This window comes from Phoca vitulina, unplaced genomic scaffold, assembly GCF_004348235.1.
Source record: "Phoca vitulina isolate PV1807 unplaced genomic scaffold, GSC_HSeal_1.0 scaffold79, whole genome shotgun sequence".
Lineage (NCBI taxonomy): Eukaryota > Metazoa > Chordata > Mammalia > Carnivora > Phocidae > Phoca > Phoca vitulina.
The window spans coordinates 6032942-6049066 of NW_022589782.1; the positions used below are offsets into that span (position 1 = coordinate 6032942).

The 16125-nt window shown below is 52.5% G+C and overlaps 2 protein-coding genes across 2 annotated transcripts in view; one reads left to right on the forward strand and one right to left on the reverse strand.

Moving 5' to 3' along the window:
- KPNA7 (karyopherin subunit alpha 7) overlaps positions 1 to 16125 on the reverse strand; it is a 113816-nt gene that overhangs the window by 62446 nt on the left and 35245 nt on the right. The window lies entirely within an intron of this gene.
- LOC116625571 (myosin-16) overlaps positions 1 to 16125 on the forward strand; it is a 63116-nt gene that overhangs the window by 23884 nt on the left and 23107 nt on the right. Inside the window, exons 19-29 of the mRNA XM_032394230.1 lie at positions 21 to 141; positions 3881 to 4017; positions 5315 to 5396; positions 7854 to 8027; positions 8941 to 9168; positions 9672 to 9776; positions 12155 to 12241; positions 12470 to 12615; positions 13770 to 13860; positions 14286 to 14342; positions 15029 to 15115. Coding sequence (XP_032250121.1) covers positions 21 to 141; positions 3881 to 4017; positions 5315 to 5396; positions 7854 to 8027; positions 8941 to 9168; positions 9672 to 9776; positions 12155 to 12241; positions 12470 to 12615; positions 13770 to 13860; positions 14286 to 14342; positions 15029 to 15115 — 1315 coding nt within the window. The remainder of the gene's footprint in view (positions 1 to 20; positions 142 to 3880; positions 4018 to 5314; positions 5397 to 7853; positions 8028 to 8940; positions 9169 to 9671; positions 9777 to 12154; positions 12242 to 12469; positions 12616 to 13769; positions 13861 to 14285; positions 14343 to 15028; positions 15116 to 16125) is intronic.

Genomic DNA, 16125 nt, shown 5'->3' on the forward strand with positions numbered 1-16125 from the left:
CATTGTCTCTCTCCCACCAGGTACCAAGTACTCAACCCCAACGTGATTCCTCAGGGATTCGTAGACAACAAGAAGGCCTCAGAGCTGCTGCTCGGGTCCATCGACCTGGATGCGAATGAGTACAAAATCGGGCACACCAAGGTATGGTCTTCCGGTGGCACTCCCTCCCTATGCCACCCAGCCTTGTCCCCAGAAGGTGGGCTTCAGGGGGTGAATTCCAGCTTGGCCGCTGACCAGCTACCTGCCTTGGGGAAGCCCTCCCACAGCTGCTGAGAGCCTCAGTTTCCTCCTCTGAAAAAGGAGAGCTGATACAGCTGATCTCATGGGATTTGGGAGGTGATTAGCAATAATGTGGGTGAGAACCCAGCTCAGACAGGTACTTAATAAATGGTAGATTATTTCCTAGACCTGTATGAGCCCCAATCAGAATCAAGGTCCTGGGTTTGACTGGGGCATGAAGCTGTGTGTGGTGGCACCATAATCCCAGCCCACCCACACCGAAAGCTCCAGGCCTGAGCTGGCAGGTGAGTCGGTGCTGACTCAGAGAGGCTGCCTGATCCTAACTCACAGGGCCTGGGCTGCCCTGTGTCTGTCCCACTTCCTGGCCCTGCAGAGTCCAGTTGGGATCAGCAGGGCCAGCCGGGCTAATGGTGCGAGGTGTCCATTTACAGCTGCCCAAGCAGACTGCACCCCAGCATGACAACCAGGGTGACCCAGGAGGGGTCCCAGCTTTGCATTCGGGAGCATCAGGCTCAAAGCCTGCCTCTGTGTAGCCCACAGGCCTGCTGGAGCACGTGGATGCTCTAGGCTGTGTGTGCATCCCACACATCTGGCCGCTTAGACAAAGCTCGCAGAGCACCTCCCGTGCCAGGTGCGGTTCAAGGCTCTAGGGATACACCAGTGAACAGAACAGAGTCCCCAGCTCCCTGGAGCTTGCTTCTGGTAGTAAGTGCTGGCAGAATTGTTCACGCTGCTGTAGAATCTGCCAGAACTATTAGCTTTGGCCTCCTTCACAATTAAGAGATGCTGTGTACAGCTAAACTGACTTAGAGGAACACTTCAGAATCACAGATTTTGTCAGAATCACTGAATACCAGCTGCTTCCCCCACCCCTACCTTTGAAGGATGGGAAACTTGAGGAAGCAGGGACAGGGGCATGGAGCTGATGTGCCCAGTTCCACAGAACTAGGCGGGATGGAGCAGGCCTCGGGCCCCATGACGCCGCTCGCGGGAAGGGGAGCTGGGGCTGCCGTGGCCAGCATGTGACACAGCTACTGGCTGGGTAAACGGACTGCAGTTTGTGGTTGTGCAAGGGTTGCACTGGGAACCTCGGGTCCAGATAAAGGCCTGGGGATTCTGGGGACAGCTTAGCTCCCCAAGGACCAGGCAGTTTCTGGTGGCAGAGCCAGAACAGAGAACAGGATGATTCTGCCTGTCAACTGTGTCCCTTATCCCCATCGTTGGCGCGTGTGGGCCCCAGCCCCAGCCACATGCTCACCTCACTGCTCCTAAAAGGACACACCTCAATGAGCAGCCATTGTGAAATATCAAGAAACATTTCATGAAATCAAGCCCAATGTCTCAACCCCATGATGGCTAGCTCTTTGGGTTTTTGTGGGGGAGGAAGGCAAGGAGAGGGAGCATTCTTTTCCATTCTTTTCCGGTTGGTATCCATAGCATCCACATAAAAGATTAGCTGGGGGCTCTGCTCCCTGCCCCAACATGTGGAATCGCAGACTCTCGGGGCTGGGAGGACTCAGGGTCCTGCACTCCCACTGAACAGGAGGGGAGATCGAGGCCTCCCCAAGGAGAGTGGCTTGGCTAAAGTCACATAGCACATCCAAGGCAGGCTGACGCCAGGTACAGGTCTCCTGGCTCCTTCTATCCTTCTAGAAGTTTCTATCATGTCCTACAAAAAGATGTTACATTATGAAACATACTAATAATAAAACCACCCATGAGCCCACTTAAAAATCCAGAACTTAATCTTTGCATCTCTTTCCTCTCTTTCCTCCCCACCCCCAGGAGTAACCTTTGTCCTGAATGTTAACCATCCTCCTGCCTTTTAAAAAATAGTTTTATCATATATGCATCTGGCCCCGGGTTTTGCCTGGTTTTGAGCTTCATGGAAGATTCATACTTTTTTTTTTTTTTTTTTTTAAAGATTTTATTTATTTATTTGAGAGAGAGAGAATGAGAGAGAGCACATGAGAGGGGGGAGGGCCAGAGGGAGAAGCAGACTCCCCGCCGAGCAGGGAGCCCGATGCGGGACTCGATCCCGGGACTCCAGGATCATGACCTGAGCCGAAGGCAGTCGCTTAACCAACTGAGCCACCCAGGCGCCCAGATTCATACTTGATATACCCTTCTGTAACATGCTTCTAATACTTCATCGTATGTCCAAGATTCATCCTTGTTGTTTGGAACATGACATTCATTCATCGTCATTGTCATATGAGGCTGCCTCAGACAGCCAAGCCACAATTACCCTTTCTTCTCTCCTTGGAAATTGATTTTTTTCAGGTTTTTTTTAGGATTTTATTTATTTATTTGAGAGAGAGAAAGAGAAAGCACCAGTCAGGGGAGGGGCAGAGAAGCAGACTCCCCGCTGAGCAGGGAGCCCGATGTGGGACTCGATCCCAGGACCCTGGGATCATGACCTGAGCAAAGGCAGACGCTTAACCAACTGAGCCACCCAGGTGCCCTGGAAATTGACATTTTCCCCCCCTGCAGTTATTAACAATGCTACTTTGAATATCTTTGCACATGGTCCTACATAGGGGTTTCTCTAGAACGAAATTCTCAGCCTTGGCTGTACATTAGAATCCTTTTGGAGAGAGGTAAAAATACCAGTGCCAGAGCCTCGCCCCAGAAATTGTTTGAAATCACCTATGTCCAGGTATCAGCATCTTTCCAAGGCCCTCCAGGCAGAAACGATGTGCAGCCAGGGCAGAGATCGATATGTTAATGCTGAGGAGGCTAGCTGCCTGTTTTGGAGTGTGCAAACATCTAACCTGACAAGGGAATGCCAAACCACTTTCCAAAACTGTTGCACCAACTCACCTTGATCCACAACCTTGCCAACACTTGCCTTTTCGGAAGTCTTAAAAGTTACAGGTGGAGGGAGGAGGGATTGGTACCTTGCGATCTTAATTTGCATTTCCCTGAGGTTGGGTCTTTCCTGCTCTTTTGAACACATTGCAAAGCTGGCCCTGTTTTCCTGGGGATGTGTCCCATTCACACATCAGAGCTGGGTGCCTGAAATTGTGCAGCATTGGTAAAACCCTGTATCCTTTCTACAAAGTCGACCCCACCCCCACCCTCACTAGCCCCTCTTCCCACTCCCAGGTCCCTGGGGGACCGGGACGGTGCAAAGGCTGTTTTGCATGGTGGTAAAAGAAGGCAGGCCCCTTGCCACCCTGGCTGCCGGGCAGTCGCCATAGCAGCAAGGATCATGAATATCTATCACCTTTCACTTACAGCTTCGCAGTTTATACAAGACTTTCCACCCAATATCTCTATCTAATTCTTATAGCAACCCTCAGGGAGGGATCAACATCCCCATTTCACAGATGAGGAATTGAGGCCCTGAGATGTGAGGAGACATGTCCAGGGTAACCCAGCTAGGAAGTGCAAGGCCCACAGGAGGAGCCAAGGGCAGGGGGAAACCGACGCTGGGGCCGGCAGTGGTCCTGCTATTGGCGGTGTCCAGGCTGGGGCCAGCTGTTCCCGAGGGGCCTCAAACCACCAGCACCAGACTGGCCCTCTTAACTTTTAAGGACCTTTCCGAACCTCTGGTGCTTGAATTTAAAACTCCCTGCCAAGTGGCTGCCACCGGTGATAGCTGGGCTATTTTCAGGTGAGTGTGTCTTTCCCCTAGGTATTCTTCCGAGCCGGCATCCTGGCTAAGCTTGAGGACATGCGGGACGAGCGGCTGGCCAAGATCATGACAATGTTACAGTGTCGCCTCCGGGGTTTCCTTATGAGGATTGAGTTCAAGAAGATGCTGGAACGAAGGTAGCACCTCACAAGCACCAATGGGGCAGGACCACGGAGGCCACGCTCACCCACACGGGATGACCAGGGACCCCGCCACACACACAGGCCTCAGCTCCATTAGCGACACTGGGCAGTGAGATGATGCCCGTGTCTTTGCCGGCCCAAAGAACCTGTTGGGGGTCTGTATTAGTTTTCTAGGGTTGCCGTAACAAAGCACCACAGCCTGGCCGCCTTAGAACAGTGGAAATGTATTTTCTCACGGTTCTGGAGGTCGGCCATCTGAAATCAAGTTGTTGCAGGCCACACTCCCCCCGAAGCTCTAGAGGAGGATCCTTTCTTGCTTCTTCCAGTCCCAGTGGCCCCAGGCGTTTCTTGGCTCATGGCCACATCATTCCCATCTCTGCCTCTGTTTTTGCAAGGCCTTCCCTCTGTGTCTGCGTCTCCACACCGGCTTCCTTCTTTTTATATGGACACCGGGCATCTTGGGTTAGGGGCCCCCTTTCTCTAGTATGACCTCTTAACCTAAGTAATGACATCTGCAAGGACCCTATTTCCAAAACAAGGTCACACTCACAGGTACTAGGGGTTAGGACTTCAGCGTTTCTTTTGGAAAGGGACACAATTCAACCCCTAACAGGGACCACCTAATATAAATCCTTCTCCTACAGCCTACCGGTCACTGCCCCTTATTTATCCGTGTGATGATACTATGACAGGGATGTGGTAGGGCCAGCACCCCCTGGAAACTGAGGCCAGAAGGGTGAAGGGCCTGGCCCCGGTTCATGAGGAAAGAGTCAAGACTAGAACCCAGAAGCCCTCACTCCAAGTCCTTGCCCCTGGAATCATGTTTCCCAGCGGTCTCTCTCAGAAAAGAGCTCGGGCTCCCTTGGCTGGCCTCTGGTCGACTCTGGCTCTTTGTTGTAGTATTAGTTATAGCATTAGTAATAATAACAGTAATGAGCAAATAACAGCAATAATGAGCTCCTGATACCCACCAGGCCCTCTTCGACCCTGACTGAAGGCAGGGACTCCAGTTAGTGGCTGAGGGTAGGACAGCAGCCCAGCCCAACCCGGGACCTCAGTAAATCACAGTCCGGTCAAGGTGCCAGGGACAAGGAGGTGGATTCCAGAGACTGCAGATGGATAGGATGCAGAGAATAATGGGTGATTTCCCGCGAGGGAGCAGAGGGAAGGGAAGCGTAAGAAGAAATGAGTGGTCTGTCTCGGCCTTGTGCTGTCTGGGAGGAACCGTTCCATCAGGGAAGCCGAGCCCCAACACCTAAGCTTTAATCCATGAGACGCTTCCCTTTTGCAGAATCGGCCTGAAAGTCATCCAGCGGAACACACGCAAATTCCTGGAGCTGCGTTTCTGGGGCTGGTGGAAGCTCTACAATAAGGTAGGGCTCGGGGGCCAGGCCAGCCTGCTGCTGTGGGGGGACGGGGGGCCTTGGGCCTGGGTGGGCGGCCACAGGATGCTGCAGGCAAGGTCCAAAAATGAGTCGAAGGAGGAATCTAGCCTCCTTCCAGACAGGGGCGAATTCGTCCCTGAGGAACAATCACAGTGTGTCTTCCCGCCTCATCTCATCCCTCAAAATAACATCCTGTTAGGATGGAGAGCCTCCCCCCGACACACACTACAAAAAGTGGGCTTGGTTATCAGCACCTCTCCCTGGGCATGTTGAGGCATCTTCAACTTCTTTAGTGAAGTGCTCAGCTTTAGAGCTGGAGTGACCTCAGGAAATCATGGGGTCTGACCTCCCAGTTCTCAGGTTCTTCTGAGACAGCAGAGAAGGCAGTGAGTCAGCCAGGTGGTGGGGCTGCGGGACCCCCAAGCAACCAGCCTGTCCTTAACCAATGCAGGAGGCCGTGAACCATCCTCCTGATGCAGGTGGAATCATAGTGGGTGATGGCATCCCTGCCTCAAGCCCCCGTTCAGGGGGCACACTCCTCGTGCCGTGGCTGGATGCAGGGCTGCCACATTCAGGACCCAGGTGGATGGAGGATGGTGATGTCTCAGGGGCCGTGTGCAGGGGTGGGTCCTCTCTCTGGCCCTGCGGCCCCCACGACTTGTGCAGAAGCTTCCTTCCCCTCCCCGTGGGAAAGCGCTTTCTAACACAGTGCTGGCCACAGGTTCAAAGGAGGGAGAGTAAGGTCTGCATCTCCAAAGGCACCCACACAGGCCAGCCCCCTCAAGGGCCTGAGATGGCAGAGGAGTCCAGATGAGCATTTCTCAGAGTTCAGTCATCACCGCTCATTTCCCCACCTGTTCTATGACGGACCTTCTTTCCTTATGTCAACTCACTTTTTTATTTTGAAATTTTTATTTTAAAAGGAAACTTGTATCCTTATCTGCTTTAATCTCGTCCTAAGCAAGCATTATCCACAAAATGGTGGGTTTGACGAGTTCTTTTCCGTTTTAAAAAATTATTTAAAAAAATGATTCATTCAGTTTCTTATTCTTAAAAGTTATTTTTAAAGTAACTATGTAATGATGAATATCAAAGGTTTCTATGCAATGCCAAATCTATCTCATCTGCCCTCTTGGTATTGGCGTTGCCCCCTGGGAAGCTCCAGACCAGCAGCCTTTAAGATTCTTTCAGGCGGGATACCAGTGGTCACAGATGAGGAGACAAAGCCTGGAAACCTCCCGTTCTTTACTAGAAAGTAAAACCACTAATTAAACACGGTGGCGCAAGGTCCTGTTCCAATGAGTAAAAGAGTAAAATAAAATAAAAATCCTTTACTCTTAGTTTTTAATTAGGTTCTAATCTTATTTAAGCCAGATAGGATGAATCGGTGGGGAATAAAAAACACATTGTGGGAGGCTTTCATGGAATAAAAAGGGTTACGTAGTTGTGTGTTTCCATGGACCTGCCACCGTGCCATCCCAGGTCCCTACAGCCCAGGCTGGCAATGAGGCATCCCTGTCATCTTCCAAGAGAGGTGATGCCTTCTCCCAAATCCATCTCCACGGGGAGTTTGCCCTCCGGAGAACCACAACCATTGGTCAGGAAATACCCTGAGAGCCTGTCCTGCCAGCTCCGCTCGGAGCTGTAGGGACACAGAGGGCACGAGGGAGATTTCTGAAGGGCTCAAGGTCTAGCAGGGCAGAGGAGTACGAGTGGAGCGAGCTGATGGACCCAGGCACTGATGCAGGGTAAGAAGGGCCAAATGCGAAGAGAGGTCCGGATGGGTGCAGTGGGTGCTGCCGAGGAGCAGGTGCTCCCGGCCGGCCGAGGGACAAAGCAGGCCCAGCCCTACAGAGCCGAGAGCAAGGGGGGCAGCGGCCACGAGGCAGGACGTACCAGCTGAGCTGGAGCAGGGTGAGCGAGGCTGGGTTGTGGGAGGCCTGGAAGATCACATAGGGGAACAGATGAAAGAAGTAAGTGAGAGAGACAGAGAGAGACACTAAGAATCTACACATGACAGAGAGATAGAGACAGAGACACTGAGAATATACATAAGCAGAGATAGACACAGAGAGGGAGGAATCAGTAAGGGAGAAAGGCAAGGGAAACCAGAGCTTGAATTCAGCCAGGGCTCCCAAGCACACACAATTTACAGAACAGATGTAAGCACTGGGCGTGGCTAGATGCCAAGGAACACCTCACTCGGTGTCTCGTAGGGTCAAAGAGCACCCTGAGGATTGGTCCTAAGCAAGGATGGGCCTTCTCTGTGGAGGCTAGGGATGCTTTTGGGGATCTGTGGAGGGGTTCCACCTCACGGCTGCAAGAGCTGCTTTCCACCCCAGTGGGGGTGTGAGGTCCCATCTGAGGCAGAGCCCCCACAGCCCACCACCGAGCCCCCGGCAAAGCCCATGCCCCTGACACAGTATGGTGTTGCTCACCACTCAGGTCAAGCCGCTCCTGAACGTGGCTCGGCAAGAGGAGGAGATGAAGGCCAAGGAGGAGGAGCTGAGGAACGCCATGTCCAAGACACAGGAGCTGATAAACAGGGTAAAGGAGCTGGAGGAGAAGATGGCCACGCTCAGCCAGGAGAAGAACGACCTCACCATCCAGCTACAGGCCGTATGTGGGGCCCTGGAGGGGAGTGGAGGGAGGGAGCAGGAGCTGGGGGCCCTGGCAACTACCAGGATCCCCAGGGTCACTGAGAGTCAGACCCAGGGAGGGAGGGAGGGCTGGAGAGCCTTCTGAGAAGCCGTGTACGAGTGAGATCACAGCGATAAAAAACCACCCACTGATAGAAGCACCTTCATGGGCTCTACCCCTTTATGCCTCACAATGATGATTTCCTGCATTGTGCAGACAAAAAACTGAATTTCAATAATGTTATGCCGTGAACCATAAGTCACACAGCTGGTCTGGCTCGACTCTTGCCAGTTGTCGTCCTACACCACTGACCCCATCTCGGGGAGACCCCAGTGGACACCCAGGTTGTCCCTCTTCTGCCCCTTCCTGTCCACTTGACCTTTGACAACCCCACCCTCCTCTGAATATCAGTTCCCTCATCCCTAAACTGTAGCTTATGGTAACATCTGCCTGGCTTGCCCCTCAGGGTTGTTATAAGGAGGAACCGCGGATGGGAAATGGCTTGTTAACACAAAAGTGCTAACTCAGCGCTGGGAGCCATTTGGGCAGATGGCCCAGGCCCCACTGACAGACGGAAGCACAGGCACATCTGGGCTCAGCAGATGGGATGGCAGAGCCAGCACTACCAGCGTGGTGCAGCCTGAGTGGCCTCCCCTTCTCCTGGACCACCTCTGCTAACAACACCTTAACTGGGGTCTCGTGAAAATGCAGATTTAAATGCAACAGGTGTGAGGCCTGAGACTTGGCATCCTAACCAGCTCACAGGTGATGCCGCTGGTGGTCTGGGGACGGCACTGCTAGACAATGTTTTGTCGCACACATCGCATGGGGCTCGGAGCTCATGCCTGGACCCCTTTGGGACCCCTTTGACGGGTGCTCGCTCTTCCACCAGGAGCAAGAGAACCTGATAGATGCTGAGGAGCGCCTGACCCAGATGATGAAGACCAAAATGGAGCTGGAGAGCCAGATTTCGGACATGCGGGAGCGGCTGGAGGAAGAGGAAGGCACGGCGGCCTCCCTGAGTGCCACCAAGCGCAAGCTGGAGGGGGAGATGAGCGACCTCAAGCGGGACCTGGAGGGCCTTGAGACCACGCTGGCCAAGACAGAGAAGGAGAAGCAGGTGAGGAGGCCCTGGAGCCTGACCACACTCCTCACCAGAACCGGGAAGCCTACAGGGGTCACACCTAGAGTCCCCACTGTAGGACTGCCCAGGACCCTCGCCATCAGCCACATGGGGCTATTAACTTAGCTCGATGCAATTTAAAATGTGGCTCTGCTGTTGAGCTAGCTGCATTCTGAGTGCTCGTAGCCCCATGTAGCCGGTGCTACCACGTCGGATGGGCAAGTCTGGTGGGGCCCGAGGGTCTAGTCTCTAAGACACCGCTGACATCTGAGGACTGGGCTTGAATAGCAAAGGCCTGAACTGGTAGCTCTCACTGCTCCCCTCACCCTAAGATTCTGACGTGGTTGGCTGGAGTGTGCCCTGGGCCTTGGCATTTCTCAGGCTCCCAAGTGACTCTGGACCATAGCCAAGCTGCAGGGCCCCTCTCTCAGAGCAAGTGCCTCCCCCAAGGGTGTTCCCAGACTTAAGGGCCTGTCTCTCTCTCCCACCCCCATTTCCAGGCCCTGGATCACAAGGTCCGCACCCTGACTGGGGACCTCTCGCTCCGGGAAGACTCCATCGCCAAGCTCCAGAAGGAGAAGAGGGCCTTGGAGGAGCTGCACCAGGTAGGCATCACCGGTTTGCCCTTGGCAGAGCAGGTGGAGCTCGGAGACTGAAGACCCGGGTTCAAATCTTGGCTTTGCTGCCCCTCAGCTGGGGCCCATAGGGAAGGCACAGAGTCTCCCAAAATCTCAGTTTCCTCATCAGTGAAGTGGATGTTGTCGTGTCTTGTTGCTGTCCTCCCAGGTTTGTTGTAAGTGGGGCGACCCTGTAATTTATCACCCAAACTAGGACAGTTTGAGAGTCCCAGGTGCGCTGGAAGGCATGGTTCCCAGACTCACCAGGATGAAGTGAGGTGCACAGACGTGCCCTATGAGTGACACAACAGTGAACCCTGATATAGCTCGGCAACAAAGGGCATGAGCTCTTGTCATGGGGAGACCCACTCAAGTGTTATGGGCTCAGGGTCCTGAACGCAGAGCCAGCTCTGACCAGCCACCACTGCTGACTGGGGCACAGACCACTTCCTAGCTCTAGAGACACAGGTACAAAGAGCAAGCTGAGGCCCAGGGCCGGACAGTGGACCCCCATCGCCATGTTTGCTGACACCATGATTACACAACAAGTCCCCCAAGGACCTCTCTCTGTTGCCTCCAGAAATACTTCCCCTTAGACTGTGACTCTCAATCACTTCAAACTCAGAGCCCCCTTTTATAATAAATACAGTCAATTCTCATTATTCGAGATAGTCATGGTCTATAAAGTCACCACAAACACTGAATTAGCAAACACTGAACCTCAGTTTTTTGTTTTTTGTTTTTTTTTAAGATTTTTATTTATTTATTTGAGAGAGAGAATGAGAGACAGAGAGCACGAGAGGGACGAGGGTCAGAGGGAGAAGCAGACCCCCAGCTGAGCAGGGAGCCCAATGTGGGACTCGATCCCGGGACTCCAGGATCATGACCTGAGCCGAAGGCAGTCGCTTAACCAACTGAGCCACCCAGGCGCCCTGAACCTCAGTTTTAAGGGGAAATATAGGGTTAGGTTCCCGCAAGCCTCTGGTCACATTTTCATCGGCCACTCAATACATAATATGTATTGATTACAATCAATACATTGCCTTGTTTTATGTATGTTTCTGTTGAAAGACACTATTTGGTCCGTACTGTGGGTTCCTGAACGCTGAGCTCACAGTCAACAGCCCTATATCTCATGCCTGAACAAAGCTTATCTGACACACAGATTTCCTCTGTGAGGCACATCACAGCCTTATTGTGCTTGGGAACACTAGACAGGATGGCAGAATGTGAGTGGGGCCATTTTATAAAGCAAAATCACCAAAACAAAAGCACCAAACTGTAGAAACCATGGCACTGAATAGACTCTGAAAAAAGACACTTGTTTGCAGTATGAGCGAAACAAGAAGGCAGGGCACCATCTTATCTGACCACAGCTGGGAATGTGCACCCCAGGAGGCTCAAATTTTTCAATGCTCTGCGCATGTCTGTAAATGACCGTGAAAGCACCACAAGTATTGGTTTGGGATTACAAATAAATTTTAGCTAGTAGGTAAATAGGCAAATAGATAATCTGCAAATAATGGGCACAGACTGTATTTTGGAAGCCTCTTACTATCCTAAAATAAAAATTATTATAACTCATACATAACTTCAAAAAAATGAGTAGTGTACCCCTTCTTTTTTAAGGAGGAAGTGAATGGAATGTAATTTATGATAAATTCTGGTGCTGTCAGCGTGTCAAAGCTCAGGCAGATCCCCTAGAAGATGTCGTGAGCAGTAGGCCGTCCACCCGAGCCTGCCTAGGTGGCTGCAGATGGGCACGGACGGTGTGTTAGGGACGCAGATAGCGAAGTGCAGCTGCTGTCTGTGATGCGAGTTTACAACATGGTGAAGAACTCTCAGGGAGATTTTGACAATAACAAATCTCTCAGTTTTCATGGTAGATCATTCTTTTAAAAATGTAGTCTATGCTAAATGAAAAAAAAATAGCTGCGTTATATGGAAAGTGGTGCTGGGTGCTCGGTTCAGAAGAGTCTGTTGTTTTGCTTATGTGAATGCCTGGGTGGGGCATCAGGTGTGTGGACTGCAGGATTCTTCAAGGTGCTGGATTGTCCAGAGCAAGGCAAGGTGCCCAGCATCCCTGGAAACACCCACGAAGTTCCAGTGGGGCCCCAATTGTGGTGACAACCAAAAGCCCCCCACAGATTTCCAACATGCCCCATGGAGAACCAGAGCCCCACTGACCAGTGAGGGCCCACCTGCAGCTAACAGGTGCTTGGGTCTGCTCCCCACCTCAGCTGGCACCAGGGGAAGGTGCTCAGTAGCTGTCCACTGAGCTCAGAAGTGATGGCAGAGAACCAGGTCTATTCAGCTGCCCCCACATGGCTTGTGGGACACACGTATATGTGTATCTTTCCCTCCAGAAAACCCTCGACGACCTGCAAGCTGAGGAGGACAAGGTGAACCACCTGACCAAGACCAACAGCAAGCTCAGCACCCAGATCCATGAGGTAATGCCCTGCGGCTGGGGCCAATGCTATAGCTCAAGGGCCAGGCCCATGCTGGGGCACAGGGTCCTCAGATGCATTTGGGGAACTGGACTGACCCATGCCCTGGGGCAGTGAGAGCCTCTCTTGAAGCTACAGTGAAGGAACCAGGCCCAATCCGGTTCCTCATCACATTCCGGCCTCAGACTCACCCCCCACCCCCGCTTTCTCTTGTTTTTCTTCTTTCTGCAGCTGGAGGATAACTGGGAACAAGAAAAGAAAATCCGGGCAGAGGTGGAAAAGGCTCGTCGCAAAGCTGAGAGTGACCTGAAGATGACCATCGACAATCTCAATGAGATGGAACGGTCCAAACTAGACCTCGAGGAGGTGGTGAAAAAGTATGCCCGTGCAGGTGTTCATTCTGCCCGTGACAACGCTAGCAGTATCTAGCGCGTCCTGGGTGGCGCCAGGTGCTGGGCACTGTGCTGGGGCTTCACGTGCATTAGTGCGTGTCCCCAGCACCCGCTGTGTGCAGGCTCCGTGCCCACCACAGAGGATACAGGGAGACGGCGAGTAGGTGCTGCTCGTGCACAGGGAGCTCCCAGCCTCACACAGGGCCTGTTGGGCGCTGGAAAGGAGACAAGTATTAAGCAAGGCATCCGCCCCAAAAGGCAAGGAGTCTTTGTAGAAACCCATAAGCTGGGCTTTCAAAGATCACAAGGAGTTGAGGGGGTATTTTCACAGTATCGCTCTGCAAATAACATGGGAGACAGGTGGAGTGGAGAAACACTGGAAGCAGGAAAGCAATGGGAAGGCTACTGCAACAGGCCGGTGTAAACCTGAACTAAGTAAGAGGCTGAGGGATGGAGATGAGCAGGAGTCAGACAAGGAAAGCTCTCAGGGAGTGGAACTCGGACAATGCATCTTTGAGGTGCATTTTGCTAAGGCAGTTTCAAAGCACCACGGACTGCCAGGAGGGTGTGCAGCTGGCTCGGCATCTCGGCACGTTTCCTCTGTGGCATGCCAGGAGGTGCGCGTGACCTTGACCATCCTGCTCACCCACTGGGTCTCTGGCACCTTAGTTCTCACACATGGCTCCTTGGCACATGGAACCCACATGTCAGAAGGAGACACCCTTTGGTGGAAAGTTTTTAGAAGAAAATTTTCCCTAAAAAGGCAAAGCATCCAAGTGATTCTGGAGCCCCTAGAATGTAAACTGCGCCAGAGCAGTGATTTCTGTCTGGTTTGTTCACTGATGTGTCCCCAGAACCCCAAACAACGTCTGGCACGTAGTAGATCTACTCAACAAACTTGTACCAAATTAAGATGCGCATGAGTGAATGAATAAGCGGATGGAAAGCATGTGCAGCAGATTCTGGGGTTCTGCAGGGTGAGACCTTCTGGGCAGCCACCCCAGAAGGCCAGATGCTGGGGGATGAGTGGGTTTCAGCAGGTTCAAGGCCTCCTCCGGCAGCCCAGGTTCTGTTCCCTTGCCAGCCGGCTGATCTCCCCTCAGAGCTTTTCCCTCAGGAGATCAAACCTTCTCTTGCAGGAGGGATATGGAAATCAATTCTGTCAACTCTAAATATGAGGATGAGCAGTCTCTGAATTCCACACTCCAGCGGAAACTAAAGGAACACCAGGTGTGTCCAGGACCGAGAGGACAGAGCTCCCCTTTCGAAATGCACTTCCAGGCACCTTTGCTCCCATCAGCTGCTTGGCCACCTGGGTTTCCTGAGGAGCAAGACTGCCCCAGAGTCCTTGAGACTGATCCATGTTCACCTCACACAGGCTTAGAGTCAAAGCCCCTACGATGATTACAAGGCCCTCCACAATCTGCCCCTATTCCCTCCCTGACCTTGTCACCCAGCCTTCCCCCACCACTCCCCAGCCTCCCTCCTGCCTCAGGGCTATTGCACACACTCTCTGTGCCCAGTTTCCTTCTGCTGTTGACGGTGTCCATCATATGCTCAGCAACTTGCCATCATTTCCATATTAAAAGGCCAAATGGTTAAGTTTGTAACTTCACCCAGAAGAGATAACCTCCCTTTGCTTGTTTGTCTGCTAGGCCCGAATTGAGGAGCTGGAGGAAGAACTGGAAGCTGAGCGGGCAATGAGAGCCAAGGTAAATGAAATACTTCTGCACTTTTTGAGTCTAAAGACCCAGCACCAGTCACAATCCAACTGTAAGCAGACAGACACTCCACTCAGGAAAGCAAGAGGACAGGTTTCCGATTGAACAGGCCTCGCTGATTTCTCGAGCTGTGCACAAGGCCCGGTGCTACATGTGCAATATTAATTATGATGTAAGATGCTAAGATACTATTTCTGATGTGAGTCCAAGGAGAAGAGGCTAGTTCTGCCTGGGGCAGGTAGAGGAGGCAACATTAGCCTGGGGACTCGGAGACTGAATTCAACAGACTGACGCCAGGAAGAATTTCTAGGCAAAGAGAAGAAATAGCACCTCTCTGCACAGTGACAAAGATGTGAAGAGAAAAGAAAAGAATGGAAGGAGGCTTTAGGGTGGGGATCCTGCAGAGGATGAGGCCAGAAAGCTGGTGGGAGATGAAATCCTCACACACCTAAACTCCAGATTCAGCCCAACCGGGCCAGGGGCAGGAAGGGCAGGTAGACCCACCCAGTGCAGAAGGACACAGGCATCCTTCACTGAGTGTGCGGGGTGGCAGGCAGTGGGCAGAACTCCCCAAGTGCAGGCCCCCAGCTTCACAGACACCATGTGGTCACTGCAGTCTTTACCAGAGAAGGGGGGGCTCCTGCACGGCTCCCGTCATGCTCATTGATCTTTCCCAGGTGGAAAAACAACGCAGTGACCTGTCCCGGGACCTCGAAGACCTCAGTGACAGGCTGGAAGAGGCTGGGGGAGCCACGTCTGCTCAGGTACCATCCTCAGGGGACCCAGGAACCCAATTCCTGCCTGCCTGCAGGGAGAAAAAAAAATTACTGGATGATGAGCAGTGGAGAAAAGACCAGTTAGTTCTTGCTGAATTTCTGGGGCTGACATGAGGAGAAAACAATAATAAAGAAGAGGCAAGTGAAGGGCTGGTTTGGTCTTCTTAGCTCAGTGGTGTTGATAGAAGCAGCACTGGACTGACGGCAGAGGGCAGGCGTTGTATGATTCGTGTTTATAGAAAATGTGAGCTGCAGTAAGACCAGCAGATCAAGAGAAGATTGCCACTAAAGAGAGTCTGTGACAGTTCCCAAGAAGAGGGGCATGCCATGCAGGGCTACACGGGGAGGCACCAAGGTCAGCAGGAGGCCAGGGCAGGGGGAAATTGTAGGCAAGAGCCTTTACTGTGGTTTCTGAGGAAGGAACAAGGGAGGCAGAGCAAGCAGGCTTAGGATGGGCTAGTTTGGATAATTTCAGCAGGTTCTAGGGCACAGGGGCTGTCCCTAGTTGTCTGGTACCTGGCCATGGGGGTAATGAGGGCAGGTTAGAGTGGCTGAGAGTGTGAGAACCCCACAGAGGAGGGGTTGGAGGTGTGGGCTCTAGATTGGTTGCTTTGCATTGGAAATCCAGTTGTTTGCTATCTCTAGGAGTTAGCTAACCCTGGGAGGGGCCATCCTTCCAGGGTCAGCAAAGCCCCAGATGTCAAAGCATCAGAATACAGAAAATAAAGACATGGTTAATACATGGGGTGACCCCACACTCCCAGGGCTGGAGTCCAAGCTGAGCCTCTGGTGGGGAATTCAACTTCCTTCAATTCAAATAAAGGCATCGTGGAGACTGGCAGGAGACACTTGAAACTCTCCTTCTAATTCCGTGTAGTCAGGTTTCTTATAAATGTGGACCCTGGGTCAGAGCTGACAGCAGGAATGTGGATGGTGTCCCTTAGCACTGGAAGGCTCCCTGGACTCCACGTCCCACCCCCCCACCATTCTGGCCACAG